This window comes from Felis catus, chromosome B3 (genome assembly GCF_018350175.1).
Source record: "Felis catus isolate Fca126 chromosome B3, F.catus_Fca126_mat1.0, whole genome shotgun sequence".
NCBI classification, from domain to species: domain Eukaryota; kingdom Metazoa; phylum Chordata; class Mammalia; order Carnivora; family Felidae; genus Felis; species Felis catus.
The window spans coordinates 146,152,487-146,179,491 of record NC_058373.1 but is presented as its reverse complement, the minus strand read 5'-3'; the positions used below and the strand labels follow the sequence as shown (position 1 = coordinate 146,179,491).

General features: G+C 70.0%; 2 protein-coding genes across 5 annotated transcripts; one reads left to right on the top strand and one right to left on the bottom strand.

Annotated features, from left to right (window-relative positions):
- On the bottom strand, nt 1-26,739 carry CEP170B (centrosomal protein 170B). 3 transcript variants are annotated; one of them, XM_045060627.1, is made up of 19 exons: nt 26,656-26,739; nt 23,211-23,342; nt 16,611-16,700; nt 14,279-14,357; nt 13,380-13,438; nt 12,175-12,313; nt 11,435-11,539; nt 10,829-11,311; nt 9,870-10,591; nt 9,607-9,777; nt 9,001-9,091; nt 7,123-8,805; nt 5,823-6,054; nt 3,382-3,541; nt 2,937-3,080; nt 2,706-2,794; nt 2,264-2,357; nt 2,088-2,139; nt 1-1,913 (listed from the first exon to the last, which is right to left on the bottom strand). In XM_045060627.1, exons 2-19 carry the CDS (start codon nt 23,313-23,315, stop codon nt 1,678-1,680), a joined length of 4,734 nt encoding a protein of 1,577 aa, XP_044916562.1. In that variant the 5' UTR covers nt 23,316-23,342; nt 26,656-26,739; the 3' UTR covers nt 1-1,677. The 3 variants fall into 3 exon arrangements, with proteins under 3 accessions (XP_044916562.1, XP_044916564.1, XP_044916563.1); XM_045060629.1 differs by lacking the exon at nt 26,656-26,739 and adding an exon at nt 25,874-26,037; XM_045060628.1 differs by lacking the exon at nt 26,656-26,739 and having other exon boundaries at nt 23,211-25,647.
- On the top strand, nt 16,576-19,962 carry LOC109501063 (translation initiation factor IF-2-like). 2 transcript variants are annotated; one of them, XM_023256128.2, is made up of 4 exons: nt 16,576-16,742; nt 17,348-17,717; nt 18,313-18,330; nt 19,466-19,962. In XM_023256128.2, the coding sequence occupies exons 1-4, from the start codon at nt 16,669-16,671 to the stop codon at nt 19,517-19,519; spliced, it is 516 nt and encodes a 171-aa protein (XP_023111896.2). In that variant the 5' UTR covers nt 16,576-16,668; the 3' UTR covers nt 19,520-19,962. The 2 variants fall into 2 exon arrangements, with proteins under 2 accessions (XP_023111896.2, XP_019689281.3); XM_019833722.3 differs by having other exon boundaries at nt 18,313-19,962.
- Nucleotides 26,740-27,005: the final 266 nt, after the last annotated feature.

Below are 27,005 nucleotides of genomic sequence, written 5' to 3'. Positions count from 1 at the left end.
CCATGTGATAGAATGATTTATTAGAACAAATTCCATGACAACTCATATAAAATAATCGTTTTCCGAAAGACAGCCGTAAGACCACCTGAGGACAGACAAACAGAAGTACCTCCAAGAAGCCAGACAAATAAGTTACCGATCCCGAGTCGAAGGCTGGAAGGGGGAGGAACAGGAATTTGTGAATAAAAAAAAGCGTACAACGATCACTGAGGGGGGGTGTGGATGGAGAACGGCCACTGTTTGCTTCCAGGGGACGGGCTGCGGGCGACTGTGTGGGGCATGCAGGAGACAGCGGGCCGGCACCTCCTCCGTGTGGACCAGCAGGCTCGAGGGGCGGGGTCCTGGCAGGGACCCCGCCACCACTCGCACACAGAAACGGGGTGGGGGGGGGCGTACAGGACCCATGCACACGAGTGCACATCAGCTAAATGTAAACACGGACACACACGTCACCCATGGGGCCCGGACTCACACCCACTGGCCTCCGGGCCCCGTCCCGCAACCGCCACTCACACAGGCGCCAGGCAGGGTGCACGGCGACCCCGCGCCACGGCGGCCAGGGTGGGCCAGCCCCGCCCCCACCTGCCACAGCCCGCGGGCTCTTTGGCTTAGAGGCTCCAGAAACGGGCCCCCCTGGGGGGCGTGCTCTGCCCCCCCTCCCCCGGCGTGTTCCCAGCTGAAAGAACCCTGAGAAGGCAAACTGTCCCGGGGGGGGGGGTCTCTCCCTGCTCTCCCCGCCCCGCCCCTGCACCGGGACCGGAGCACAGCAGCCTGCGGGGCCCCGAGCCAGACACCCAGGTAATGCCCACAGCATCAGGGAGGACAGGGGTGAGGGTGGGGGAGGGTGGGCGGCCCCGGGAGGCTCCGGTTTCCAGCCACTTGGGTCTAGTGCTCACCACCCCCCCCCCACCCGGCCTAGAACCGCAGGAAGCCGAGTGCGGCCAGCGTCCCGAGCTGGGACCTACCACCCTGCAGTGTGGACACGTGCCTGGGCTGGCCGGGAGCGCGGGCGCGTGTCTGGCATGCGTGTGTGCCCGTGTGCACGGCCGGCGTGGCAGCAGCCACACACTCGGTGGGCTTGGCAGTTGCATTGGCACCAAAGAAGTGGGGTTCCCGCCCCGAACGTCTCCGCGGGCCACGTCCCCGCCCCAGGCCACTGGGCCGCAGAGCTGCCCGTGAGGGCCCCGGCCGGGTGCGCCCCGGCCTCCGGTCCCGGGGCACCGCCAGCCCCTCCCGGCTCTATGTTTGGCACTGAATGGCACCCCCCGGCCCAGCCGCGGCCGGCGCCCGGGGCCTCCGACAGAACAGCAGCCCCCGGCGGCCAGAGGCAGGGGAGGGGCCTCCCGGGGCCAGGGAGCCGCTGCGATGGCACAGACGACTCTTTCCTCAAAAGCTAAAGACAAAAAGGACAGCGTGGAGAGGAGGCAGGGGACACACCTGTGACACGGCCTCGGCGGTGGCCACAACGGGAGCCGGGCCGGGCCGGCCCGTCCAGCTGGGGTGCTGCTGGGAGCTAGGGAGGGGCCCGGGGAACCGAGGCCCCTGCCCAGGGGTTATGGCACGTGCGGGGGGCTCCGCGTGAACCGTCCGCAGCCGGGAAGGGCCGCAGTGGCGGGTAAAGGGGGCTGGCGGCGCCGGCCCCGGGGGCCACAGGGGGACCGCCGCGGCCCCCACCGCCTAGATCAGGAACCTCTCCGCGTCAGGGAGGAAGTCGGGGAGGAAGGCGGGGTCCGGGAGGCCGGGGGACCCGCAGTTCGCCCGCGGCGGGCAGCTCCTCAGAGGCAGGGCCAAGGGGGGCGACGCTGGGCTCTGGGCGGCCGGCCGGCCTTTCCCAAGCTGGGCCGAGCCCGCGGCGCCCCGGTTTCCGGTCAGCAGGTCCAGATTCCCGCTGGGGTCCACGATGGCGTTGATGACTGCGGGGGCGGGAGCGTTAGGCCAGCCCGAGGGTCCCACCCCGGGGCCTCCCAGCCGGCTAACGGTGGGCAGTGCATCTGGTCTCCCGCCAAGGACCCTGCGTGGGGGTGGGGGGCAGCAGCACTAGTGTGGGTCCCCCCCCCCACCGCCCGCCCGCGTCTGGCCACACCCACCTTCCAGCTGCTTCTGTACACGCCTCAGTTCTTTCAGGATGGAGCTGATTTCCTGGAAGCGAGCGAGCAGGGGGAGATGGGACAGGACCGCCAAGGGATCGCCTCTCCCCCAGGTCTGTGGCCGGAGCCCCCCACTCCCTGGAGCCAGGTGGCCGGGGGACGGGGCCGGCGCCCACCTTGTTGGACGTCTTCAGGATGGGCACCTCGTTCTCCGAGTTGATCCTGGCTTCTAGCTCCTCCCAGGCACGCCCTGTGTTCTGAAAGAGGATCCTGCCGCCCAGGGGTGGGAGCGGGACGGGCAGAGGACAGTGAGGACCGAAGCCTAGACCCACAGGCTCCCAGGCCACCCCACCCACCACGCCCCTCCCGTGCCCGAGGGGAAACTGAGGCCCAGAGGAGGGCCTGGGCCTGGCTGGTGCCAGAGCCTCCGTCCCCGCCTCAGTCCCCGCCTCACGTAGGGAGGGCTGGGGGTCGCCCTGGGGGCTCTGGCTGCCACAAGCTAGGGGCCTGGCGGCCGGGGCCGGGGGTGTGTGTGTGTGTGTGTGGCCCCAGCAGGCCCTGGCTGACGCGCGCATGTGTGTGTCCGAGGGGCCTGTGGAGCCCGCTGGCCCTACTCACTTCATCTTCTCGGCCAGGTGCTCCGTGTTCTCTCGGATGGCGTGGGACAGCTGGGACACGGGGTTGAGCATCAGGTTGTCAAAGATCACCTGCGAGGACCAGGTGTCAGTGCGGTGCCCGGGAGCCGTGGGCACACCCTACCCCTGGCCAGAGGGACCTCTGTGTGCAGCCGGGCCAGCTGTCTGCAGGGGAGGGAGGCGGGGGGGGGGGGGGGGGGGGGGGGGCGCCTGCCTCCTCACGGTTCCAAGGCCGCATCTTGTTGGCGAGGGGGTCCTCACAGCGGTCGTTCATATTCTGGTCCAAGTCCCGAGAGCTCAGGGGGCCAGGTGGCACCTTCTGGAAGTTGAGGCTGGCCTCAGGGATTCGTTGCACCAGCTGCAGACAGGGCAGGGCTACGTCAGCGCACCTCGGGGGCCGCCCGTCAGCAGGTGCGGGCACTCGCGCCTCCCTGCTACGACAGCGAGGAGACAGCCGACCCCACGCCCTGGGCGCTCAGGGCTCCTGGACGCCCCTGCCCCCAAGGCAGCTGTTCGGGGAGCCGAGCGGAGGACGCACAGCCTTGGTGCCTGTCCGCCCTCTGCCAAGGTATGCCAGAGGCTGCCGCAGGGCGGGGGGAGGCCGGACACGGCCTGCCCGGACCTCACGGCTCGGGGAGCGGGGGCGGGGCTGGGCTCACCTCCTCACGGGCGGAGATGGTTGAGGCAGGGGTGCTGGGCACGTTGCTGAGGGAGGGGCTACGGGCGGGCCCCGGTGAGCCCAACGAGTCGCCGTCTCCAGCCACGTCATGGATCTCCCGGGCCAGGATGGCCACGTCCTTCACTAGCGTCTGGCTCAGCCTGCGGGAGCAGGGAAGAAGGCAGGTGCCGTGGGGTCCTCCGGGCTGGGGGCCGGTGTTGGGAGGTCGGGGAGCAGGAGGCTGACAGAACCCGGTGCCCGTCCCCAAGCAGACCTCCCCCTCTCAGGTGCAGGCAGGAGCCCCTCCCAAGGGACAAGTGCCGGTGAGGGGCAGGCGGCCCGCAGCCTGGCCCAGACTGTGCCCCAGCGGCCATCGGCAACGTCAGAGTTGGCAGGGCCCCGTCTGGAGGCTCAAGGCCCCAGTGCCCCCTGAGGGGTGGCCGGAGCTGGGCCCGGCCGGGCCAGGTGGGAAGGGCTCCAGAGCGAGCCACACACACCCTCTCCTCCTCCGGCCACCAGGGCCGGGCATCAGGGCTGCCACAGAACGTGTGGCCACACGAGCCCTCCTCCGCAGGCAGGGACACCAAGGTGGGGGAGGGGTCACAGACCACGACCAGAATCAGGCAAAGGCTGACAGAGGCAGGCAGAGACCGGACACCTGCCCGCAGGGGAGGCGGGGAGGCCGAGGGAGGCTAAGCCCCCAGCATCAGCCTGGCCTCACCCGCGCCCTGCACAGGTGATGACGTGCGTCCCCTCGATCCCCCGGGGACCGAGGACGGCTTCTGCCCCTACTGCCTGCGAGGTCCCCAGGCCCAGCCTGCAGCCTCTGTGCCCTGTCCCCGAAGCTCATCGGGTTCCACAGCCAGCAGATCCTGTGCCACCGGAGCCCCCGGCCCAGGCTTGAGGCACTGGAGCCCCTTGTCACTGTCCACCACCATCCCCCCTCACCGCAGGGGCACAAGGCCCACCCCGCCCAGCTTCCTCCCCACGTCAATGCCTGCGGTCGCCCCAGGGACAGGGACAGGGCTTCCAAGGCCACCGAGGACCAGGTCTCTGCCCTCGGCGGTCTCAGCACCACCCAGGGCACCTCCCAGCCGGCCCCCAGGGCCCATCCACTCCCTGCCTGGCGGGGCCGCCCGAGCCCAGCCCCCAGAAATGCTAGTCACAGCTGGAGGAAACCATCCTGGCCGGCCCCTCCCTCCCCGGCAAGGCTGACCTAGGTCCCCTCAAGATGAGGCTCCCACGACTGGGCCCCACCCTCCCTACGTCCAGAAAACACAGAAGAAGCCCCTCAAATTCACAACAGCACCAAACCGGCACGTGCCCCTGCCTCAGTGCCTGCGGCCACCCCCCACCCCGCATGCCCCTGCCTCAGGGCCCGACCCCCCCCCACGCTGCGTGTCCCTGCCTCAGTGCCCGACTCCCCCCGCCCCGCATGCCCGACTCCGTGCCCGACTTCCCCCCTGCCCCGTGCACCCCTGCCTCAGGGCCCGACCCTCCCCCCTGCCCCACGTGCTCCTGCCTCAGTGCCCGACTCCCCCCACCCCGCATGCCCGACTCAGTGCCTGACTTCCCCCCTGCCCCGTGCACCCCTGCCTCAGGGCCCGACCCTCCCCCCTGCCCCACGTGCTCCTGCCTCAGTGCCCGACTCCCCCCGCCCCGCATGCCCGACTCCGTGCCCGCGGCCCCCTGCCCCAGACCCGTCTCCTCTCTCTCTGGCCCCCAGCATATCGGATGCTCAAGCTTGCTCACTCTGGAAGCAGAGGCCTCCAAAGCCCCCAGGGGCCCTCCACTCCCCATCCTCTCTCCTCTGCACCCTGTTCGGCCTCCCTCCTCCGGGTGAAGTATCTCCTTCCAGAACCCTCACTCACCACCCCAGCGCACGGGCACCGCCCCCTCCCCCAGTGTCTTGGGAGCTCGGTTCCTGGTCCCCTTCTCTCCATGCCTGGCAGGTCCTCTCTGCTCCACCTCGAGTCTCCACGGCCTCCGTCACCAGCCCTGTGTCTCCACGCCCACACGGGCTGTTCTCCAGGGAACCACCTGCCTCTGGTCACCTCTTTCTAGGAGCCTCACGGGCTCAAGCTTAGCATCCTCAGCACCAAACACTCACCGTTAGCCCAGGCCCAGGCTCCTGCCCTGCCGTGAGCCCTGCAGTGCTCAGCCAATGGCCGCTCCCCAGCAACAGCCCCCCGCGTCTGCACTGTCCTTCCCAGCACCCGGCCAGAGGTGACCCGGCAAATGACCACACAAGAGAGTTCATCTTTAACAACCACGGCGGAGTCCTTCCTCAGCCCGGAGGTCCCACACCCGCCCACCCGTCCACATGCGATCATCCGCGAACCATCCGTCCGACAGGCGTCCGCGGAGCCCGTCTGGGAAGAGAGCCCGAAGCCCAGGCCTGCCCTGCCAGGGCGGGGGGCGCCCTCTGCATGGACGGCTCACCTGGCAATCTCCGCGATCTCTGCCGTCTGCACGATAAAACCGTAGGGGTCGGGATCCTCCTCCTCGTCGTCCGTGTCCCGGAGGCCGGGGGCCCGGGGTCGGGTCCGGACGGAGCCGCCGGCCCGTGGGGTCTGCGTGGCTGCCGAGGTGCGGGCGCGTGCGTGTTTGGGGGAGCCGTACTCCTCCTCGGACGTGGACGTGCAGTCTGAGCCCTGCTGCCGCCGGCGTGTGCCTGGGCGCGTGCATTCGTTCCAGGAGCAAGAACAGAACAGAGCAGCACTCAGCACGCTGTGGCAGCCCAGGCCCCTCTGGGCGAGGGCCCGGCACCGCGGGACAGGCCACCGCCGGCCAAGCAGCCGACGGGGGGCGGGCAGCCCGGCGCCTCCACGGCTGGAGCTGATCGGCCCTGGGCAGCCGCGCGTCCCATGGGGAGGTCAGCGCCCTTAGCGGCAGGAAATGGGACCCACGGAGACCCCATATCAGGGCGAAACTCTCCACGTGGATCAGCCCCAGCCCCTCCCTGGTCTCAGACCTGACTCCCCACAGCGGCGGCAAACACACTCAGAGGGAAAACACGGGGACGGGCAGTGGGTCCCCGACCCCAGACCACACTGACCCTGCTTCGTCCTCCAGTGGAGCCCGGCCCTTGGCACCCCTTGCCCCCAGCGGGGGTGGAGGCCCCCATGGCTGCCCCCCCCCCCAGCCCGGGACCAGAAAGCAGGGGCGCCCTGCTTCTGCAGCTGCGGGAGGCACAGGAGCTTCGAGGAGGTGGGCCAGAGAGCCCACCCTTCAGTTCGCTCGGGGGACGGGCTCCCCAGCAGGCAAGACATCGGGCCATCCCCGGGCAGGAGACCAGCGCCAGCCGCCACGGCCCTGTCTGTCCTCGCCGTGCGTGCGCACAGACCGCGGGCGGCCCGGGGCCTCTGCCCAGGGGTGCGTGGGAGACGGACACGGCCCTCCCCCACCGTGGGCTTTGTGGGCGTCCAGGGAAGACACCCTCCCCGGGCCCCGGGGCACGGCTCGGGCCTCTGCCTGTACCTCGTGAGCCGGATGCCAGCCCAGAGCGCCAGGGAAGAGCGAGCAGCCCGGCCGGCTGTCCGCAGCCACGCGGGTCCCCCCGGGGTCAGCGAGAGCCCCGCCCCCCTGCGGCCTGGGCCTCCCGCAGCACTTGCGCGTGTCTGTGGAGACACGCCTGCTTGCGGGAGCGGGGGCTCCCTGCGGGCTGGAACCCGGACCCCGCAGCCCTGCGCCAGGCCAGCACAGGAACCCACCGCCCAGGCTGGCTGCCCCCGGCACTCACTGGGCGAGGAGTATCGGGCGCTGCCCGGGCGGGCCCTGCTGAAGGGCTGGCGGGGCACCGTGGTGGAACTGGCGGCCTTCCTGGCAGCGGCCCGCGCCTCGGCCATGACGGGCTTGCGGCCAGCGCAGTACAGCTCGACGCTGCGGCCGGAGAAGCCGGCCCGGGCGGGGGCCGCCTCCGAGTCGCCGGGCCCCGTGAAGGACCCGGCCCGCTTCCGCGGCATGGCCAGGATGTCCAGGCGTGACAACTTCTTGGCCTGCTCGGCAGCCGGCCGGCCCACCGGCTCCAGGTTGGCTGGGGGTCCCCGTTCCCCGTCTGCAGCCTCCGTGTCCGAGGCATCCCCCAGCCGGGCCCGCCTCAGCCGGGAGGCCCGCGTGGGCCGGGGGGTGGACAGGCTGTTGGAGCGGGTCAGCACCTGCTGTGCCTTCTGGGAGCCCGTGGGGCCTCGGCCCGGCTCCTCCCGGGTGGCTGGAGACGGCGGTGGGGCCGCAGGCTTCCGGCGAGGCCCTGGCCGCCCTGCCCCGCTGGCCGCGGGGGGCTCGTGGTCACAGGTGACCGTGTCCGTGCCAGGCGGGTGGGCCGGGCCCGAGCCTCGTTCTTCATCAGGCCAGTCCGAGGGCACCCGGGGCCCAGGGCCACGCCGCGCAGCCACGCGCCTCGCGTCGGTAGGGCCCGGCGGGCGACGCTTCTCTGACAGCCGGTCCCGGGCGCTGTTCAAGGAGACGGTCCCCGGGTCCTGTGTTGCCGGCGGGGACGGTGGCTTGTCCTTCTGCAGCCCCGTGGGCTGGGCGCCGGTAGGGCTGGGCCCGTTCTTACCGCTGAGCAAGCTCACAGTGCTAGCCGTGTCCACGTCAGAGTCCCCGGACAGGGAGTCGTCCGGCGGCCCGGGGGCACTGCCCATCTGGCCCTCGGCCTCGTCCGTGGGCTTGGAAAGCAGTCGGGCCTCCAGGGCTGCCAGGGCCGTCTCCGTCTCCTTCAGAATCAGGTGGGTGTCCTGAGGGTGGAGGTCTGTGCGTGAGGCCCGGGCCGCGGCCAGGTCCTGCAGGAGGGGGTGGCTGGAGATGTGTGGAAGCTGGCCAGGCGCCGGGGGGCCAGCGGCCGGCTCCTTGCTGAAGCTCTCCTGCCGCACCAAGGCCGGGGCAGAGCCCTCGGGCTCCGGGGACCGCCCTGTCCGCAGCTGGATGACCATCCTCCCGCTGGTGCTCACGTAGACGCCGTCCCTCACCGGGGGGCTGGCCTGGGCCACCCGTCCTGGGCCCTCCGCCTCCCCCGGAGCCACAGACGCTTTCCTGGGGAAGGCTGCCTCCCCGTTCTGGTCCCCAATGAAGAAAGAGGTGGGGGCTGGCTCCCCGGGGGCCCTTGGCGAGCGCCGGCCCTTCGTCCACGCGGGACCCTCCTGGGGGCTCCTGCGTCTCTCCTCACGCGGGGCCCCGCCCAACTCGGAGCCCCGCCCACCATCCGACCCACTGGCATCGCTGAGGCTGTCGGGCTCCAAGTCCTCCTGGCCCAAGAGGCAGCTGGCCTGCTCACCGCCCGGCTCCGGAGGCCCGGGGCCGCTCCTCCTGGTGGCCTCAAGGCCCCCAGGGCTGTCTGCCCTGTCGCCGGGCAGCTGCGGGAGTAGCCGTCGCTGGCGCACGGGCAGAGCCCCCTCGAGCTCCCCGGCTCTGCGCCCAGGGCCCTCCTCTGCAAAGACAGGGGCGACCTGGTTGGAGTGGCCACACGCCTGTAGGCCCTCAGGAGCGCCGGAAGCCCGGCCTTCCTCCAGACAGCCGGCGCGCACGTGCACCCGAGTGTCCAGCACGAGGGCCTGAGGCCACCCCTTCCCCCCTCCCCCTCCCCCTCCGTCCCCCACCCCTCTGCTGGGCCGGAACCACTTACCTGCCAGGCCTGGGTCTGAGTAGCTATCAGCCAGGCTGGCCCAGCGGGACACCCACTTCTGACCCCCGGGGGAGCCCGGCACCGTGAGGCCCTGCGGAGCAAAGGGCAAGCTGTGTCCGCAGCAAGGAGGGGCGGGGGCAGCGGGGCAGCTCCCCCCACACCTGGCCCAAACACGCCATCCCTGCACCTGTGGCACACTCCTCCGTCAGAGGCAGCCAGGCGACCCCTCGCGCTCCCCTGGGCTTGCGGGAGCCCCACGCAACTGCCAACGTAACTACCTGGTCCGAGCCCAGTTTGGCGGCCCTGGAGGTCAGCAGCTGTGACTCAGGCCAGCCCTGCCCGTGGGCACAGGCGTACCCAGGGGCCCCACCCGACTCAGAGCCCCAGGGCCTGCCCTTGAGCCCTCCACACAGGGGCCCCCCCGCCCAGCCGCCAGGCGGGCCACTCACGGAAGGTTCCACCCGGCCTCGCAGAGGGGCTGGAACGCCGCGCAGGCCAGGCCACAACCCTCGAGTGCGTGCGTACAGGACCCGAGGGCGGGGCCCCAGCCTGGCTGCCGTCCTCCCTCGCCCGGCCCCTCCCCGGAGCAGTGTGTGTCCCACATACCTGGAGCCCCCCTTGGGGGTCTATGCCCACTGGCCGGGAGGCAAACTCCTGCAGGAGGGCCATGCGCTGGGCCACCCCGTCACCGGCCGCGTCTCTGTCCCCTCGGATGACCGGACGAAAGGTGGCCGAGGACACCCTGGAGAGCTCGGGAGACTCAAGTACCCCAAAGACCTGCCGGGAGGGACGGCCAGGCCCGGGTCAGCGCCAGCCCACCGACGGCCCGTCCCCTCCCGGCCGGGCCCCCACGCCCCTGCCGCGCAGACCTGGTCGATCATCTGGCGGGCCTCCTCCACCTCCGGATCCTGCACGTCCGTCTCGATGGTGTAAGTCCCCGCGTCGCTCAGGCTGTCGTCCTCGTCCTGCTTCCGAGCCTTGGTCAGCTGGGGGTCAGCGGGGGGCGGCGGCGGGGTCGCAGGGGCCACGGGGCTGGCCCCACGGGGGGTCTCAGGGGCAGGCGACTCCGGGGATGCCTTGTCAGGGCCGGGCCGGGCGGCAGGGGAGCCGTCCCACGGGCACTGAGCCATGAAGTCCTGGGCCAGACGGGAACGGCGCCCCACACTGCCAAAGGGCCGCGGGGAGGCCCGGGGGGCGGGCGAGGACCCCCCCAGCCGCTCCTCTGTCCTCTCCCGCTTGAGCGAGCTGGCTCGCTGTGGCCCCGAGCTGCCACCCGTCCCCCGCGCCGGGGCCGGGGCCGGGGCGCCGGGGCGGTCCCTGTCGGCCGGCCCGGGGCCTCGGCGCTTGTCGGCCTTGGGGTCCCCGGCAGGGGTGTGCGTGAAAGACTGGGAGCGCTTCTTGCGGGGCGCGTCCTGGTCGAAGAACTCGATGACAAAGGCCTGCTGGTTGTGCAGCAGCTCCTGGGGGTCCCGCTTCAGCTGTCTCTGCAGCCGCACCTGCGCCCCGCCGCCCTCCGCGGGGACCCCGGCCGCCGCCGCCTTGGCCGTGGGGTCCTCCGAGTCGCTCTGTGTGCCGTCCTCGTGCTTGTGGCCTGCGAGTGGGGGATCCCCAGCTGTCACAGGTGCTTGGGGACACAGCGCCCCACACCCCGCCCCACACGGCCGGGACGAGCAGCCGAAACGCGCTGGACGGCCCCGAGCAGGAGGCGAGTCCAGCACAATCGCCTGCACACGGGACATCAACCAACCTGACCGGGGCGCCCCCAGGGAGGCGAGGGGGCCGCGGGGCGGTCCCGGGGCCCGTGGTGGGCCAGCCGGTCGGCACTCACCCTTGAGGGTGCGGGTGTGCACGGGCAGGTCACTCTTGGTGCTGTGGCGGTCGTCACCGGGGCCGGCCCGGCACAGCAGGCTGGGGTCATTGTGCACCAGCCAGTCGGCCACCTTGGTCTCCGCGGAGACGGCCTCCGCAGGCGTGGCCTCCCTGCCGGGCGGCCTCCTCTGGCGCAGGGAGAACTTGGTGACGTGGTCCTTGATCTTAACCTTGCCGGGGCTGCCGTCGTCAAACTCGATGGTGAAGGAGGCGTGGCTCTGTACCACGGGGGCTGCACCGGCCACGCCGGGCTCCACGTCCTTGGTGGGGGCCTCCTGCACCGGCGCCTCGGGGGGCCGTGGCGGCGGGGCCTCCTTCGTGGGGATCTCGAAGTAACTGGGCTCCCGCCTGAACGCGTAGCTGGGAGGCTCCGCTGCAGCCCGGAAGCCGGCCATTGTCCCGGCCAGCTCCCTGTCCTGCTGCGACGGCTCCTTGGGCCGCTCTACGTCGGCGGGGGGAGAAAACACGTCCTTGGGGCTGCAGGGTAGCATCCTCACCCCACCCGCGTCTGCCAAGACCGCCGTCTCCCCCAGAGCAGGCACCTCCGGGGCTTCCGGGGACCCACCTGGGTCGGGCTCCTCGGGGCGCCGGTCCTCACACGGACTGTCGCCCTCATCCTCGCCCCACCAGGAGGGCTGTCCGTACAGAGGGGTCCGGTAGGCCGCGGCCTCTGCAGAGGGAGGACAGTCCCACCCCGAGTCACTGTGGCGCCGACACAGACAAGGAGGGAGACCCGGAGCCGGGGGAGACACTGGCCTCGGGAGGGGTCCCGGCATCAGCTCCCGTCTCAGACCTGCGGCTGCCCAGGACCCTGCCTTGACTGCTTCAACGTGACCGCTCTGAGCCCTGTTCTGCATCCGCAGTGGGGGACAGTCGCAGGGAGTCCAGGACACTGGCTTCCCCCAGCCCCGCCCGGGCCTCCCTGAGGCACCCCCTCCAGCCCAGCTCCGGGCTCCCCAGGGCCTGCCTGTCAGAAGGTCAGGAGGACAGGAGTCCATACCCAGGGACAGTCTCTCCGAGGCTCTGGAAGTGACTCAGGCCACAAAGGGGGCCCTGAAGGCTGAGCCCACTACAGACTGACCGGACCACACGGGGCACGGGGGGTGCAGTGTACCCAGGTGGGCGTGGGTGGGGGACACACAGGTGCCTGAGCTCACACAGAGCAGGTCTGTGCCATGGCTGCTGCTGGTGGAGTGGGCCCAGGAGGCTGGGAGACGGGGCAAGGGTCCGTGCTGGGAGGGGAGGGTCATCCGGATGGGGCAGACCCGTGGGGGGGCCGGCCTGTGCGCCTCGGGGCTGCCCTACCTGCTCCCGGCCTCCGGTCCGCCCTCTCCGGCCTGGGGCTCGAGGACTCGCAGTAGGGGGTGTGCTGGGGCAGTGCCTCGCCCTTCCTGGGTGCCGGACTCTTGACGCTCACCTGCAGCTGGCTAGTGTACTTCTCGTGCTGCGGGCAGCGAGGCGGGGATGAGGGGGTGAGGGGGTGAGGGTGGGGTCCAGCTCTGGAGACGCCCAGGGCAGCCTGCCTCCCTCTGAGTCCAGAGGGGGCAGGAACTGGCCCCATGCACAAGCTCTCCTTACTGAACCCCATGGAATTGACAGCCTGAGGTGGAAACCGGGGGTCCTTGCCCAAGCCTGGGGGGTCCTCGAGACCAGGAAGCTTCCAGGAAGGGGGTGGGGGAGGCAGGGGCGGGCGGCAATCATCAGAGGTGACACCTCGCCCAGGACCCACCAGAGAGAGGGGAGGGACGGGCCCCAGGGCACGGGAAGTGGGGAGCAGCGGTCTACCCCAAGAGACCGTGCACGCGAATGTTGGTTTGCACGCGTGCGTCTGTGTACGTCTGTGTGAGTGCGTGTGTGCGTGCCGGGCTCCCCTGGTCGAGCCCTGCGGTTGTAGAAGTCGGCCTCACGCTGGCCGGTGACTCCAGGCAGGCTGCCCACACGCCCGGTGCTGCCCACGGCTCACTCCAAAGATGGGGCTAGGGCTAGTCTCCCCCACACGGAGCTCCTGGGTAAAGCTATGGGCAGGGCCCCCCAAGTCAGGGCTCCAAGACTCCCACACAAACGAGCAAGGGGAGAGGACATGGCCGGCCTGCCGTGGCCCCCCCACCCGGGCCCCTCAAGCCCTGACCGAGAGTACCCCAGGACCCCCTACAGGGCTGTCCCCAAATACTGACCGCTCCTGCCTGTTCCTGGCCACCACCTGCGGTAGACTGCTTGGGGTCCTCCTTGGTACCCAGGATGCCTCTCGGCGCCCCCCCCCCAGCTGGTACAGGCACACAGCAGCCCCCTCTCCGTGCCCAGCACCCGCGGCTGCATCAGGCTCGGGGGAGTAACCGTCTTCCCCACCCGCTAGACCGGCCAGTCTGGCAGGACAGGCCCCCCCAGGCTGGGCTGACTCATGGCACCAGCACCAGGCCACGGGAGCCAAGAGGCTGAGGGTGCTGGCCCGGGAGAGCTGTGGGGCGCAGGGGCCTTGTGGGAGGAGCCCCGGGCTGCGCGCCGGCACTGACCCTGAGCGCCTCCTCGGGGACCCGGTGCTGCACACGCTCCAGCACGTACATGTTGGAATGTGGCAGCGAGTTAAGGCAAACCCAGAGCAGAGGAGCCAGGATAAGGGCGCAGGGCAGCGGGGGAGCAGACGGCCCAGAGAGGCGTGTGCTGCCCCCCAACAGCCGCTTGTGCACCAGGCCCGTGCCCACGCTGCACCAACGACCTGCGTGCCAGGCTGCCCAACTCAGAGACGCAGGACACAGCCCGTTCCGGAACCCAGCACACCCCTCCCCCCGCCCACCACTAGGGCCATGAACATGCCCTCTACACGCCCCCCACAAAGGGCAGGGCGGGCAGGTGATGCGCCCAGGAGCCAGGCCACACAGTTAGCTCCTGGCTCCCATCCCAGACCACCCCTCGGCCCTGGCCTCCCTATGTTCTAGAGGTGGGGAGGGGAGGGCTCAGCCAGGGGCTGTGTCCATACCCCCGGGGGGTACGCCCACATAAGCGCAGGCTGCGGCGGGCAGAGGAGAAGACAGGGTGGGCTCCAGCTGCGTGTGGGTCCCAGAGCAACCAGGCTGCTTAGGGCGGAGGCCCAGCCCTCACTCACACATGCTCTGAGCACAGAACGCCACGCCTGGTCAGCCCCCGGTTTGCCCCTGGGTCCCAGGTCGGCGCACTGGTTCCTGGAGCCCTGTGTCAGCTCAGACCAGGAGGTGGGAAGCAGTTCCCTGAGACCGGGGCCTCCGTCTGGGGAAGAGCGGGTACAGGTCAGGCCGGAGCCCAGGCTAATGGCCGTGGGCCGTGAGCACAGAGCAGCTGTGCCCACTGGGGCCCCTACCACTTCCAGGACAACCTGGGCCAGGACAACCTAGGGCGACCTGGGCCAGAAGGAGGGGGCACGGCCCGGAAAGGATATCATAGCCGAACCGGATGACGTCATGGAGCTTCAGCGTGACGTACTTCTGGTCCGGGATGCGCACATCATTCACGAACGTCTGCAGAGGAAGCAGGTGGCAGGGCCCGGTCAGCGGCAAGCAAGACAACAACTCAGGAGTCCGCTCCTTCCGCACTGCTCTGGGCCGGGCACTGGCCCTCTGACACATGTGCACCCAGCCTCAACCCTGAAGGGACCCCAGGACAGGCAGCCGCTGAAGGACCGGCGTCACCTGGACTCCCAGGACCCTCAGGTAGCCCCACAGTGTCCTTGGCAGTGGCCACGTGGCGGGGCTGGTCTGGTTGTGCAAAGCCACCCGCTCCTGGAACCCTCTTCCCCCACCCAGGGACTTCTAATTGTCTGGTCGCCGGATACCACGCCGTGGCCAGATGAGTGGGAGAGCCCCGCACACCCTGAGGGCCCCTGGGTGACAGAGGGACGACAGATGTGGGGGCCAGAGTCTGGTAGGAGCAACACGAGGCCTGGAGGACGCGGTACAGGGCGGAGGCGGGCAGAGCAGGCCCTGAGAGGGCTCCATGTGCACACTTTGTATGCAGAGGAGGAGTCCTCAGCCCCGAGCAGGGAGCAGAGGACGCAGGGCTGGCAGGGGGGCAGCCGGGAGGCTCTGCAGACACACCCTGCCCGCCCGTGTCCTTGGCTGCGCTCGGTGTCACGCGGGCAGGCAAGAGCTGGCCCCAACTACACGGACATCCCAGGCCTTTGAGGATGGGGGAGCACCAACCAGGCCAGCGGCCCCAGGGACCCTCTCAGCACCGCATGGTCCGGGGGTCGGCGTCTCGGTGCGGCCCACGTGGGCGGAGGGAGTGCTCACCCCTCTTGCAGCCCCATCCGGGTAGGGCCAAGAGAGGAGGGGCTCGGGGGCCCCAGAGCCCTGGACGGGAAGTGCTGGGTGGGAGGCGGTCCGGGGTGCCCAGCACTCGCCAGCCGGTGGCTACTGTGGGACCCCTGACTCAGGATGGAGGGCAGGCTGCACGAGCCGGAGGGACAGGGTGAGAGGCCCCTGGGGCAGGCAGAAACAACACACCCAGACACTGGACCCAGACGGACACTGGACCCTGGACAGAGCCCTCACCGGACCCCTCCCTGCTGTGCCCTGCTCACGAGAGGCCACGTGGCCCCCGGGACAGGGTATCTCAGTGGACACCTGAGCAGACCCACTTCCAGCCTGCAGGTGGTCCAAGGCCTCCACTGCCCACCTGAGGGCTCCTTTCCCCAGAACAGCCCTGCCCAGGGGAGGAGGCCATGGGGCCACGGCACCTGCGGGTGGCTTCCTCCCTACCGGAGCAGGAGTTTCAGGAGGAGGCCAGGTGGGGACAGAGCAGAGGGATGTGGTCACCGAGGGCAAGTGACCACAAGGGGTGGCAGGGGGGGTGGGCTGAGGGTGGGGGGGTGAGGCCAGGGGAGAGGGGCGGGGCCAACACAGGGGGAGGTCACGAAGAGCCAAGGCTGAGGGAGAGGCCATGATGGGGGGTGGGGCGGGTAAGAGGGGTGCTGCCACCATGAGGAGGTGTCATGAGAGGGCTTGATCATCACAAAGGGAGGGTGGGGCCAGCAGAGGTAGGGGTCCTGAAGAGGGGTGGGGCCAGCAGAGTCAGAGGGGGTGGAGCCAACACAGGAGGAGGGATCATGAAGAGGTGGGGGGGCAGCACTGACAGAGGGGTCCTGAAGGGGGAAGGGCCAGCACAAAAGAAAGGGTCATGAAGAAGGGCGGAGCCAGCACAGAGGGAGGGGTCATGAAGGGGGAGGGGTCATGAAGGGGGAGGGGTGGGGGCAGCTCAGAGGGAGGGGTCGTGAAGGGGGAGGGGTGGGCAGCTTAGAGGGAGGGGGTATGAGGGGGGAGGGGAGGGGGCAGCTCAGAGGGAGGGGTTGTGAAGGGGGAAGGGTCGTGAAGGGGGAGGGGTGGGCAGCTTAGAGGGAGGGGTCATGAAGGGGGAGGGGAGGGGGCAGCTCAGAGGGAGGGGTTGTGAAGGGGGAAGGGTCGTGAAGGGGGAGGGGTGGGCAGCTTAGAGGGAGGGGTCATGAAGGGGGAGGGGAGGGGGCAGCCTAGAGGGAGGGGTCGTGAAGGGGGAGGGGAGGGGCAGCTCAGAAGGAGGGGTCGTGAAGGGGGAGGGGTCGTGAAGGGGGATGGGTGGGCAGCTCAGAGGGAGGGGTCGTGAAGGGGGAGGGGCCGTGAAGGGGGAGGGGTGGGCAGCCTAGAGGGAGGGGTCATGAAAGGGGAGGGGAGGGGGCAGCTCAGAGGGAGGGGTCGTGAAGGGGGAGGGGCGGGGCAGCTCAGAGGGCCCCTAGCACTCACCCCGTTCAGGCTGCCCAAGTCCTTCACCCAGTGTTCGTCCCTGTCCTGGTCGTAGTTGATGACGGCATGCTGCTTGTCCACGCTGCGGGACTGGGGACACACAGACTGCCCTCAGCCCACCTTCCCGGTTAGGTGAGGGCCGTGGGGGCAGAGGAACCCCCAGTGGGAGCCCCATCCTCTCCTACCCCCCCCCACCACCACCAGACCGACACCTGCCACCTGGGCCTCGGAGCCCCCGAGGCCCCACCCATGCCCCCATCTCGAGTGCGTGTGTCCCAGAAAGCCCACCCAGCCTGACTCCACTAGCTGTCCCAGCCACGGGAGCGGGCCACAGGGAATTGCCGAGGGGCCAAGGCCAAGTCCTCCTGCCCCCTGCTACCCCCCCACCCCCAGGGGCCCTCCCCCCATCCCCGAGGCTGCCCCTGCGTCAGCCGGGGGGAGGGCTGGGAACCCCCTGGTCATCTGGCACATGCTGCCGTTCACCCCCAAGGGCAGTTGGGGGCGGGCAGAGCCCACAGAGAGGATGGACGGGCGGGGGGCTCAGGGAGAGGCCTCCCCCTACTCCCAGTCAGCCCCACAGGGGCCCGCGCAGCCTCTGCCAATGAGGGTCACACACAGACACGGTGCGTCTATGTGCCCTCACGCACGGGGCTCACACCCGGCCACACAGGTGCACACGTACATCAGTGCTCCCACACCGAGCGCTTCTAACCTTTCCCTGGTCGCCACCCCCTCAGGACCCCTCCGAGGATGGTCACCCAGCCCCTCCCCCAGCCACGAGGCCGGTGGTCCTGGCACAAGGCACCCGGCCACTGCCCACCCCACCCCCACCCTGCCGGAGGCCCTGGGCGGCCGGGCGGCCCCTGCATCCCTCTCTCGCCACCTGAGGAGACCCAGGCCTTGGGACCAGCCCCCGGAGAGGCCAGCAGAACCGGCCAACCTAGGAGGTGTCCAGACCGCCTGGATGGCAGTATATGGCCCCGTGCGCCTGCCGGGCAGTGCCTCCACAAGACACCCGGACCTATCTGCAAGGGCACGGGATGGCCCCTGGCCCAGGACCCTAGTGCCCGTGTGACCATGCCACTCGAGGGTCGTCAGCTCGCACAGGTGAGTGCCCAGACCTTCCCTCCCCGAGACAGCCGGACCCACAGAGCCCGCTTCCTCTCCGACACCCTCCACCTGCTCAGCCCCTCTGGCACCACCAGGCTGGGGCCCAGCACCTCCCACAGACTAGAAGCCCCTAGGGCAGGGCCTCCTGCCTCACCCAGAGACCCAAGGGCACAGCAAGGTGCAGGTGGGGGTGGACACGCGTTCTGGCCCCGCTCTGCCCTGCCCAGGTCACTCTGCTCGGCAGATGGGCCGAAGGCTCTGGAGAACAGACCGTAGTGGGTGGGCAGGGCCCCAGCAGCAGCCTCCAGCCCTGCCTGCCCACCAGAGGCCCCGTGCGGCCAGACCCACAAGGCTGCTGCTGCAGTGGGGGGTCTGGGGGGGGGGAGGGGCATGAGGAGGGGAGGGGGCGCAGGCCACGGGCCTCCGGTCCTCTGGAAGGAAGCAGGGCTGCAGGGGCGATCCAGAGGACAGAGCAGCCTGTGGGGCCGTCCCAGCACTGCGGAGGGAGGCAGGGGCCAGCCCTGCTGCGAGCATGTGCCCTGGTCAGCCCCCGAGCTGAGGCTCCCAGTGCCAACACATCTGCCTCCCACAGCAGCGGGCCTCTGACCGGGTGAGTCTAACCTCGAAACCCACGCCTCACCCCCCGGGCCTCACCTCTGCCCCCATCCTGGATCCCTCATCCAAAGTGGGCACCCACGCCAGCCAGGTCCTGGCCACCCCGGCCGCGGCCTCCTCCCTGGATGCTGGGCACCACCTCCTCCACCAGACTCTCCTGCTGGTCCCCGACGCAGGCCCGCCCAGCACTCACCCACCCCCACAGCCGGCCCTAGAGACCCTCCACGGCAGCCCCCCACTGGCCCTGGCCTGGGCCTCCCCCACCTGGCACGGGGCTTGCTGGGGGACACTGGCACTCCCTCACCTGGGCCTCAGGCCCCTGGCTGCAGGTGGGGTTGACAAGGACAGCAGCTCTCTGGGGGACCTGAGTGCTCAGCCCGCCTCGCCTCGGGCCGGGTAGCCGTCCCTCGCGAGTCTGCCGTCACAGTGCCGAGAGCCCGGCCTGGTGGCGGAGAGAGCTAGTGCTGCTGGGGGTCTGGGGGCTTGCCTCCACCCGCGCCCTCTCCCAAGCTCAGCCCAGGGCTCCAGGACAGGCCAGCTGCCCGCCTCTGCCCTGCCCGACACTCTGGGTGCCAAAGGAACCCCCCCCCCCGCCTGTGGAAAGTGAGCCTGGAGCCGGGCCTCGCCCTCTTTGCAGCCGGGTAGCAGATTTTGGGGGGGGGGGGGCAGCTGCAGGCCCGGGAAGAGCCCTGGGAAGGGGCATGCCATGGGGCTCTTGCCAGCTCCATACCAGGAACTGGTGCCACACGGGGCTGGCCCGAGGCAGCAGCAAGGGCACGCTGTCCCTCAGGGTTGGAGACCCCCTTTGCCAAGGAATAACCCCGCTGGAGGGGCTTCTGGGCTGACCCCCAGCCTGAACAACTCCCTTCCCTCCCCAAGCCTCACACCCCCACTCCCGGACACGTCCCTGGCTACCTTCCGGGCGGCTCAAGCCCAAACCTGACTCCTCCCTCCCTGCCCACGGCCCCACAGCCTCCCCCAGGAACACCACCAGCTGAGGGTCCACCTGTCCCCGCCCTACCCTCTTGCCCCCAGGCACCCACTGGCCTTCCTCCCCAACCCGTCCCCTCCGCAGCCACCTTCCTCCTATCCTCTCGGCCCCCATCGGTCCTGCCGTCTTTCTTCTGCAGAAACTTCCCGGGGCTCCAACCAGCCGGAGAGGAAAGGCTGGTCTTGTCCCGTGAGCCGAAGGCCCCGGAGGCCTCTCCGAACCTTCCTCTCCCTGCCCTGCCCCCGGCCAGCCCTCTGGCTCCTTGCTTGCCACAGTGCCCTCATCTGCACCCACGGCCCGGGCTGCCCCATCCAGTCCCCAGGCCCGCCCTCCACTCCCAGCCAGGGCTCTGGCACCAGGACCGATGGGGAGCAGGCGGAGAGGGACCTCTGGAAGCCTCCCTCCCAGCCCTGACACCCCAAGCCCGAAGCAGACCCCAATTCCACCACGCTCCGGTGCTCAGAGGCTGGGCGTCCACCATGGGAGGGGGAGGCAGCCCCTTGACCCCCCCAGCCGCCCCGTGGAAAGCAGCCTCGGCACGCACTAGTAAAATAGCCCCGAGAAGCTCCAAACGTTTCGAGCTTTGGGAAAAGGTCTAGCGACACTTACTTTAAAAGAAATAAAGACGTGCTTCCAGACTCTGTGTCTGACTCCCCCGCGGGAGGAAGCCCCGCCCGGCCAGGCTGACCCTGGCAGTGGCCAAACCCCGGGGCTCCGGACACGCCCTCCTGCCAGCCCACAAGCGCCCACAGCAGACGGGCTCGGCCTGTCCGCCCGCCCGGGGCTGTGGTTTCCGAGGAAGGATCTGAGCGGACAAATCCCAACAGGCTGCGACCGGGCAAACCGGGCGGAAGCGGAGACGACACCTATCCACGGGCACGCGCGTGCCTGTTACGTCCACGGGTGCACCCGCACAGGCCCCCACGAGTGTGCCCGGTCCCCCTGGGGGCAGGAGCCACGGCAGCCTGACCTGGGACCGCGTCCACACTCACGTCTGTGTTACTTAACACACCCTGGAGGGGCACCAGCTCTGGGCCAGGCTTGCGCAGCATGGACACGGTGGCGAGCCGCCCGCGGGGCTACTGGAGGACACGAGGTGGCACGTGGCCAGGTGGCCGTCTCTGCCTCCGGAACGCTCTCCCCACGTCCTCTGCCCCCGGGGGCCAAGCCACAGCCCCTCCTGCCTGATCTGCGGCACAAGCCTCCCGGACAGCCCCGTGCTCCCCGGCCTCCTCCCTCTGCCCCGTACGGCGGCCCCAGCTGCCTGGCACCCCTGCCAGCCCTCCACACCTCTCCTCCTCCTGGGTGCTCAGCTCCACGGTCCCCATCCTGTCCCCAGGGCCACCTCTTTTGGGCCTCTCCCCTGGTCCCGCTTACACGTGTGTGGCCGGCCCCACCCCTGGAGCGCTGACCCGGGCGGGGCGGGGGGGGGGGGGGTGCGGGGCGGGCAGGGTCTCTGCGTGGCCGTCCCAGCGCCAGGACAGGACGGTGCTCCATCACAACTGTTGAGCCACAAATGTGGGAACGAGGACGAGGACAGTGCAGAGGGAAAGCCCGGGCCCTCCGGGAGCATGAGGCAGGGAGCGGGTGAGGAGGGGCTGGCTGGTGAGGATAAGCAGGTGAGGGCACCCGAGGAGAGGTCCCAGACAGCCAGGGCAGGTGTAGGACGAGGCTGGGCCCGGTGTGCCTGTCCCTGAACCTGGGTGAAGTAGCAGTGGCACCTGCGGTGGCCCAAAGCACAGGTGAGAGAGGGGAGGTCAGGGCTGGTCCCTGGACCACTGACGGGGACCCTGGCTGGGACCCCGGTGGAGGGGAGGATGATGGGTTTGCTCAGTAGCACACAGCTTGGGCTGCCTCTGTGATGTCCAAGCAGGCTATGAACACAGGGGGCTCGAGGCTGGGGGCGGGACACGTCGGGACGCCACGTGAATCATCTGAGCTTGGGTGTGGACAGGACCCCAGGGAGGTGCAAGCTGCGGCCATCCCAGCATGCTCAGGGTCCGGGCAGAGAGGGAGGCTGCAGGGGCGGACGGCATCCCCGCACCCCCTCTATGCCTGCGTGAGCTCCTGGAGCCTCAGTTTCCCCATGTGCCGGAGGACAGCCGGGGGAGAAACACAGGAACAGCCAGGCTGGGGGCTGGCTCCCACGAACAGCTGAGAAGCCCTCACTGCTCCTGGCCCGCTCAGGGCTCCACCACGGGCTCACCAGAACTAGGAACTGGACCCCAAGCCCTGCGATGAGCCTGACCCCCGCCCCCTGACCCAGAAGCCTCTCCACCAACACCTGGGGAGAGAAGCAAGCAGAGTGAGGGTCCGATGCAGGGGGACAGAGCCAGGCAGTGGGCAGAAAGAACGCCCACAGAGGCCCCCTGTCAGGCACTGACTCCTCCAAGAGGCCCTCCCGGCCACCCTAGGGAGACCGGCAGAACCATCCATACGCTACACAGGCGCACAGCACCTTGCCAGGGGTCCGGGACAAACGCGGTGACTCCGAAGCCAGCACACGTTCGGATCTGCCTCCCATGACAGAGAGCAGGGGTCACATCCCACGATACCACCCGGGGGGAGCAGCGGCCACATCCAGACCCACGCGGGCCATCCCGGAGGCCCGGACGCACCCACAGCTGCTGCCTGCCTCGTGGGGACCCAGTGCCGTGAGCGCTCTTTACACTTGTAAGCAGTTTCTAAAGGTCAAGACCCCTTCGTGACCTGTGGGAACCATACGAGATTGATGTTTCAATGCCCATAAGGAGCATCCTCCTGGTCCAGCCGCGTCAGCTGGATTACCACCGCCAGGCTGCCACATCTGGATCCCGGCAAAGCGGAGTAGCTGCCGTGGGGACGTGCGGCCCAGAAGGCCCCCAACAGACACCCAGAGCTTTACAGAAGACACGTGCCCACCCTGTACAGTCACCGACTCGGTCCCTCCGGCATCCACAGGCGTGAAGAGAAATACAGAGACGGACTGTTCCGGATTAAAGACGCTTAAGAGGCCCAGCAACCAGACACGATGTGGGAACTTCGCTGGTCTGCGGTCAGGCAAGTCAGAGGACCTTGGGGAGAAGCCCGGGTGTCCAGACCGGGATGGGGTCTGCCCTCGGGAGAGGGAGACACACATGTGCTGCCCACGTGAATGTGCACGTGGCTGGGAGCCCCGGCCCCACGCGTCCTGGGGAACGGGTAGCAGCAGCCAGGTTTGCACAAGGAACCAGGGCCGTGCGGGCAGTGCACCACCCCCAGGACACCTCTCCTTCCGAGAGTCCCACAGCGGGTGGCATGGGGCTTGAGGGGCTGGGGGGCAGGGGCCCATGGGCCACAAGGGGCCGGGGCCGCGGGGAGCCTGACTCCGTCGCACCATGAGGGCAGGAAAAAGGACACCAGAACTAGGATGAACCCTACAGGGTCGTCCACCTCCCTTCCCTCCTCGTTCCCAAATAGCCAGATGCGTGAGCCCCACAGAAGCCAAACTCGGACTCTGAATCCCAGGGCCCGAGAAATTCCTGACTGTCAAGTGCCCGTACCCTGACTCCACCGGCCTCTTCTACCCCAGAAAGGCCTCTTCCCCACCCCAGGGTGCCTCAACGGGCTGCCCTGGACAGCTCTCATGGTCCGAGCTGGCCCCGCGGCTCCCCACTCGGCTCATGGCCCAGGTGGGGCCCCCGGACAAGAATATGGACATATCCACTCTGCGGCACCTTCCAAAGGTGGGTCCCTGACACCTTGAGAACCTGATAGAAGCCTAAGCAACTTCCGGTCAGAAAGCGCCAATGCGCAGGCGCAGGAACCGGCCCTGTGCACATGCTCAGGCCCTGATGCGCCCAGCCATGTGTGTGGTGCCCTCTGGCCCCGCCCCTCGGCCCCGCCCCGGAGGCGCCCCCACTCACCTGCAGCATAAGCTCACACTCATCACGCCCCACGAAGATGAGCTCTCGCGGGAGCCGGTGGCGGGTGCCGCCGCTGCTCACCAGGAACCAGGAGGTGACGCTCATCTTGGCGCAGGCAAGGCCCGTCCGGCCCTGAGGGGAAGGAGTCATTAGGGCAGGCGTCCCTCCTTGCACCCCCGCTCCAGGGCACGCGCACTGAACCAGGGGATCTGCTTCCCCGGCTGAGGGCAGGAGGGCCCGGGGGAGACAGCTGAAGACAGGAGTCCTGAGCCGTCAGTACACCTATCACCTCGAGGAGACCGAACACTTTGGGGGCAGAGGCCTCCACGCAGGCCAGCGCCAGGTGGCCAAGGAATCAGGTGACCCCTCCAGTGCCCAGGAGGGGGGTGCTTTGGTGCCCAAGGTCCTGGGGGCATCGGTGGAGGACGGGTGTGAGGGGCTGGTATGGTCAAGATGAGCAGGGAAGCGAAGGCAGGTGGACGGGCACAGTGGGGACAACCTGAGTGGCAACAAGGGCCAGTGTCACCCCGAGACCAGGCCCTGGGGCAGCCGGAGGCCCCCATGCAGCCAGCATGCACACGCTGTCACACGGAGCCCGCTCGCGCGGAGCCCCGGAGCCGAGCTGCGCCATCACGGCAGCACAGGCACTTGGGCCCCAAACACGCACACGCTCATGGGACACACGTGTGCGCATGGGTCACACCACACCTGGAGCACCGCCTACGAGCGCCCTGGCCCCTCTTCTCTGCACAGACACTGCTGAAGCGCGCGCGCGCGCACACACACACACACACACACACACACACACACACACACACACACTGGGGCAAGTCGTATCATGAGGGCCACCGCGTGCTGAGCGCTGTCCTGGACTGTGAGCAGCTGTGCCCTGCATCAGGGGCTCTCTCCAGCTGGGCAGGCCACAGCAAGGCTGAAAGGCTCTGAGGAAGTGTGAGTGTCCCAGAGGAAGAACAGGCAGGGGGAGGGGGAGTGAGGGTGTCTGGGAAGGCGCCCTGGAAAGCTGACATGTAACACCAGGAGGTGGATGTGCATGTCCCAGGCAGAGGGACAACCAGTGCAGAGACGTGGGGTCATAAGGCCTGTGGCTGGAGCCAAAAGCTGGTTCCAGGACACGCTTCACCTCTGGGGGGCTCAGCGCAAAACCCAAGTGTTGTAGTCTTGTCCAGAAGTCATGAAGGATTTCCAGTCAGTGAGAGCAGAGCACGGGCCCAGTTGGCGCCTGTGTGGCCAGCCCTGGAGGTCCCAAGGCCGCGATGTGACTCACAGGACACAGCACGGACGAGAGGTTAGGCAGACCAGGGTGAGGCGACCGGGAAGAGAGAGGAAGGTGCCGCCACCCTGGTGGAAGCAGAGGGGGTCCCCAGGCCCTGTCCCTTTGCTACCCGCACCCAGAGGCCCAGGTCTCAGCTCCCTTCTGGGCAGACAGTGAGCAAGGCCAGTACCAGCACATGCCAGTCCGGGAAGGCCCGAGTGGCCATGTGTCCCAACGCATACCCTCATGACACCTGAGGCAAGCAGGTGGGAGCCGTGGGAAAATCCAGCCCAGAAGGCAGCTCCAGTCCGCCAGAACCCCCTCCCCGGGGCCTCGGGCGCTCCCTGAGAGTCCAGCCAGAGGGGCAGGAGACCGAGGCCAACGGGGTGGGACCTGTGGAGGCCTCCCTCATTAGGGCAGCTGGGGGAGGGGACAAGGCTTTCTAGGGGAAAGCCCCCGCCCCATCATTGCCCTTCCCAGCCCCCACATCCCACACTCTTGCATCACCTGCTAAGGTCTCCAAAAGGCAGCGACCCCACCCAGAGGAGGCCACAGCCTCGACTTAACAGCAAAGGGAGGCCAGGCCCCCAGAGCCTGGTTTTGCGGCTGTTCCAGAGCCCACCCAACCCTGCCACCACCAGCCCATCCAGAAAGGGCTCAGGCCAGGGGAGCCGTGGACGTTCCCAAACAGCCTGCGGCTGGTTCGGGGCTGGGCTGGCCACCGTTGCTAGGAGGGAGAATAATAAACACCCCAAACTTGTCCCCCCGGTCGCCCCAGCCAGAAAAGCCACCCGCCAGGAGGTGAGGAGGAAGGTGGAGCCGCCCGGGGGCAGGGGCTGGGAGCGGCCGGGGCTGGGAACGGGAAAGGATGGGGGCAGGGGCCGGGAGCGGCAGGGGCTGGGGCTGGGGCTGGAGCGGGCGGGCGGCTGGAAGGAGCAGACGGAACGGAGGCCGGGGACAGGCCGGGAGAGGAGGCAGGGACCGCGGAGAGACGGCGGCGACATGGGAAACGAGGAGGAGGGAGGGACCGCGGGAGGAGAGACCAGGCCGGGCGGCGGCCGGGCCCGGAGGGGGAGGGACAGGCGCCTTCTGAATCAGCGCTCTCCGGGGCGGCCATGGCCGAGCCGGTGCCTGGGCGGGGACCCCGGCGCCCAGGCCTGCGCGCCCCTCTCCAGGCCGCGTAGACGCGCGCCGGGCGCCCCTCCCGGCCTGGCGCAGCCCTGGGCCGCCTCCGCGGCGGCGGGGACCGGCCCGGCCAGGTGTGCCCGCGGCCGCCGTCCCCACGCCTTTGTCCCGCCCGGAGGGGACCTGCCCCCCGGCCCCCCGCCCCCTTCCATCCCCGCGCGGCGCCGCAGGCGCAGGTGCGGGCGCAGGGAGGCCCCGGGCTTACCTGCGGCTCGGCCCCGGCGCGGCCCCGGCCCTCCCGCCCGCACCTGCCGGCCGAGCGCTGGGCGGGGCCGCCGCCTAGGACATGCCCGGCGCGGCCCGCACGCTCGCGGCAGCCCCGGCCGAGCCCACGGGCGGAGCGGCGGCCCCGCGGCCTGGCGCGCGGGTCCCTGACGTCTGCGGGCGCGCGCCCCGCCCCGCGCCCTGGCCCCGCCCCCTCCCGCCCCGCGTCCGGGCCCCGCCCCCGCCCCGCCCCCGGAAATCCAGGTTAGGGCGGGCCCCGGTGCCAGGTGAACACCGCCCTCGCCCCTCGCGCGCTCCCCTCCGCGTCTCCGCGCCCCCCGCAGACCCCTCCCGTCTCCGTCTGCGTCCCGGCCCCCCGCGCCCGCCCACCCCCCACCCCCTCCCCCTCCCACCCTGCCCGCAGATGCCCTCCCCTCCCAGTGTCCGCCCCGCCCCTCCCCGGCCTCGGCTGGGGGACCTGCCCCCGCGTGCCCGGCGGACCCTGGGGCCGGGAGCCGCCCGCAGTCCTGGCCCTGGGCCCGCGGCTTAACGCTTCACCGCGCTCCGGGAGCCCTCCCAGCCCCTAACCTTTAGCCCCGCCCGCCCAAATGCGGGTGGAGCCTGGGGGGAGGGGAAGGGAGTCCCCGAGGCCCGCCCGGGGCCTCCCGCCCGCGCCCCCGGCGCCCAGGCGCGGGGCGTTCCGGGCTGGGCTGGGGGCGGGGGTCGTGGGCGTCGGCTGGGGGCCGAGGGGCGGGTGCGTCCGGGCGCTCGGGAGGTGCTCACCGCTCCCGGGGTCGGGGCCCACGGGCCGCTGGCTCGGTGCTGGGCGTTACCGCAGAGGCGTCGTGGCCCGGGAGCTGGGAGACGGGGGAGGGCGGGGGCAGCGTGGGAGACGCCTCGCGGGGGGACGGCCCTGCCGGCAGCCTGCCTTGCAGGTGCGGGGAGGGCCTTGAGCGAAGGTGAGCCGCCGAAGGCCGGGGCGACGCCGTGGGGGCGCTGCGCTGGGCGGCCTGGGCTGTGGGACGGCCGCAGCCGCCGGGCGCTCACTGCCGCGACGGCGCCCACCCGCCCTGCACCTGTGCCGTCTGCCGCCCTCTTGGTCACCAGGCCCTGACCTGGGCGTGGGAGCGAGA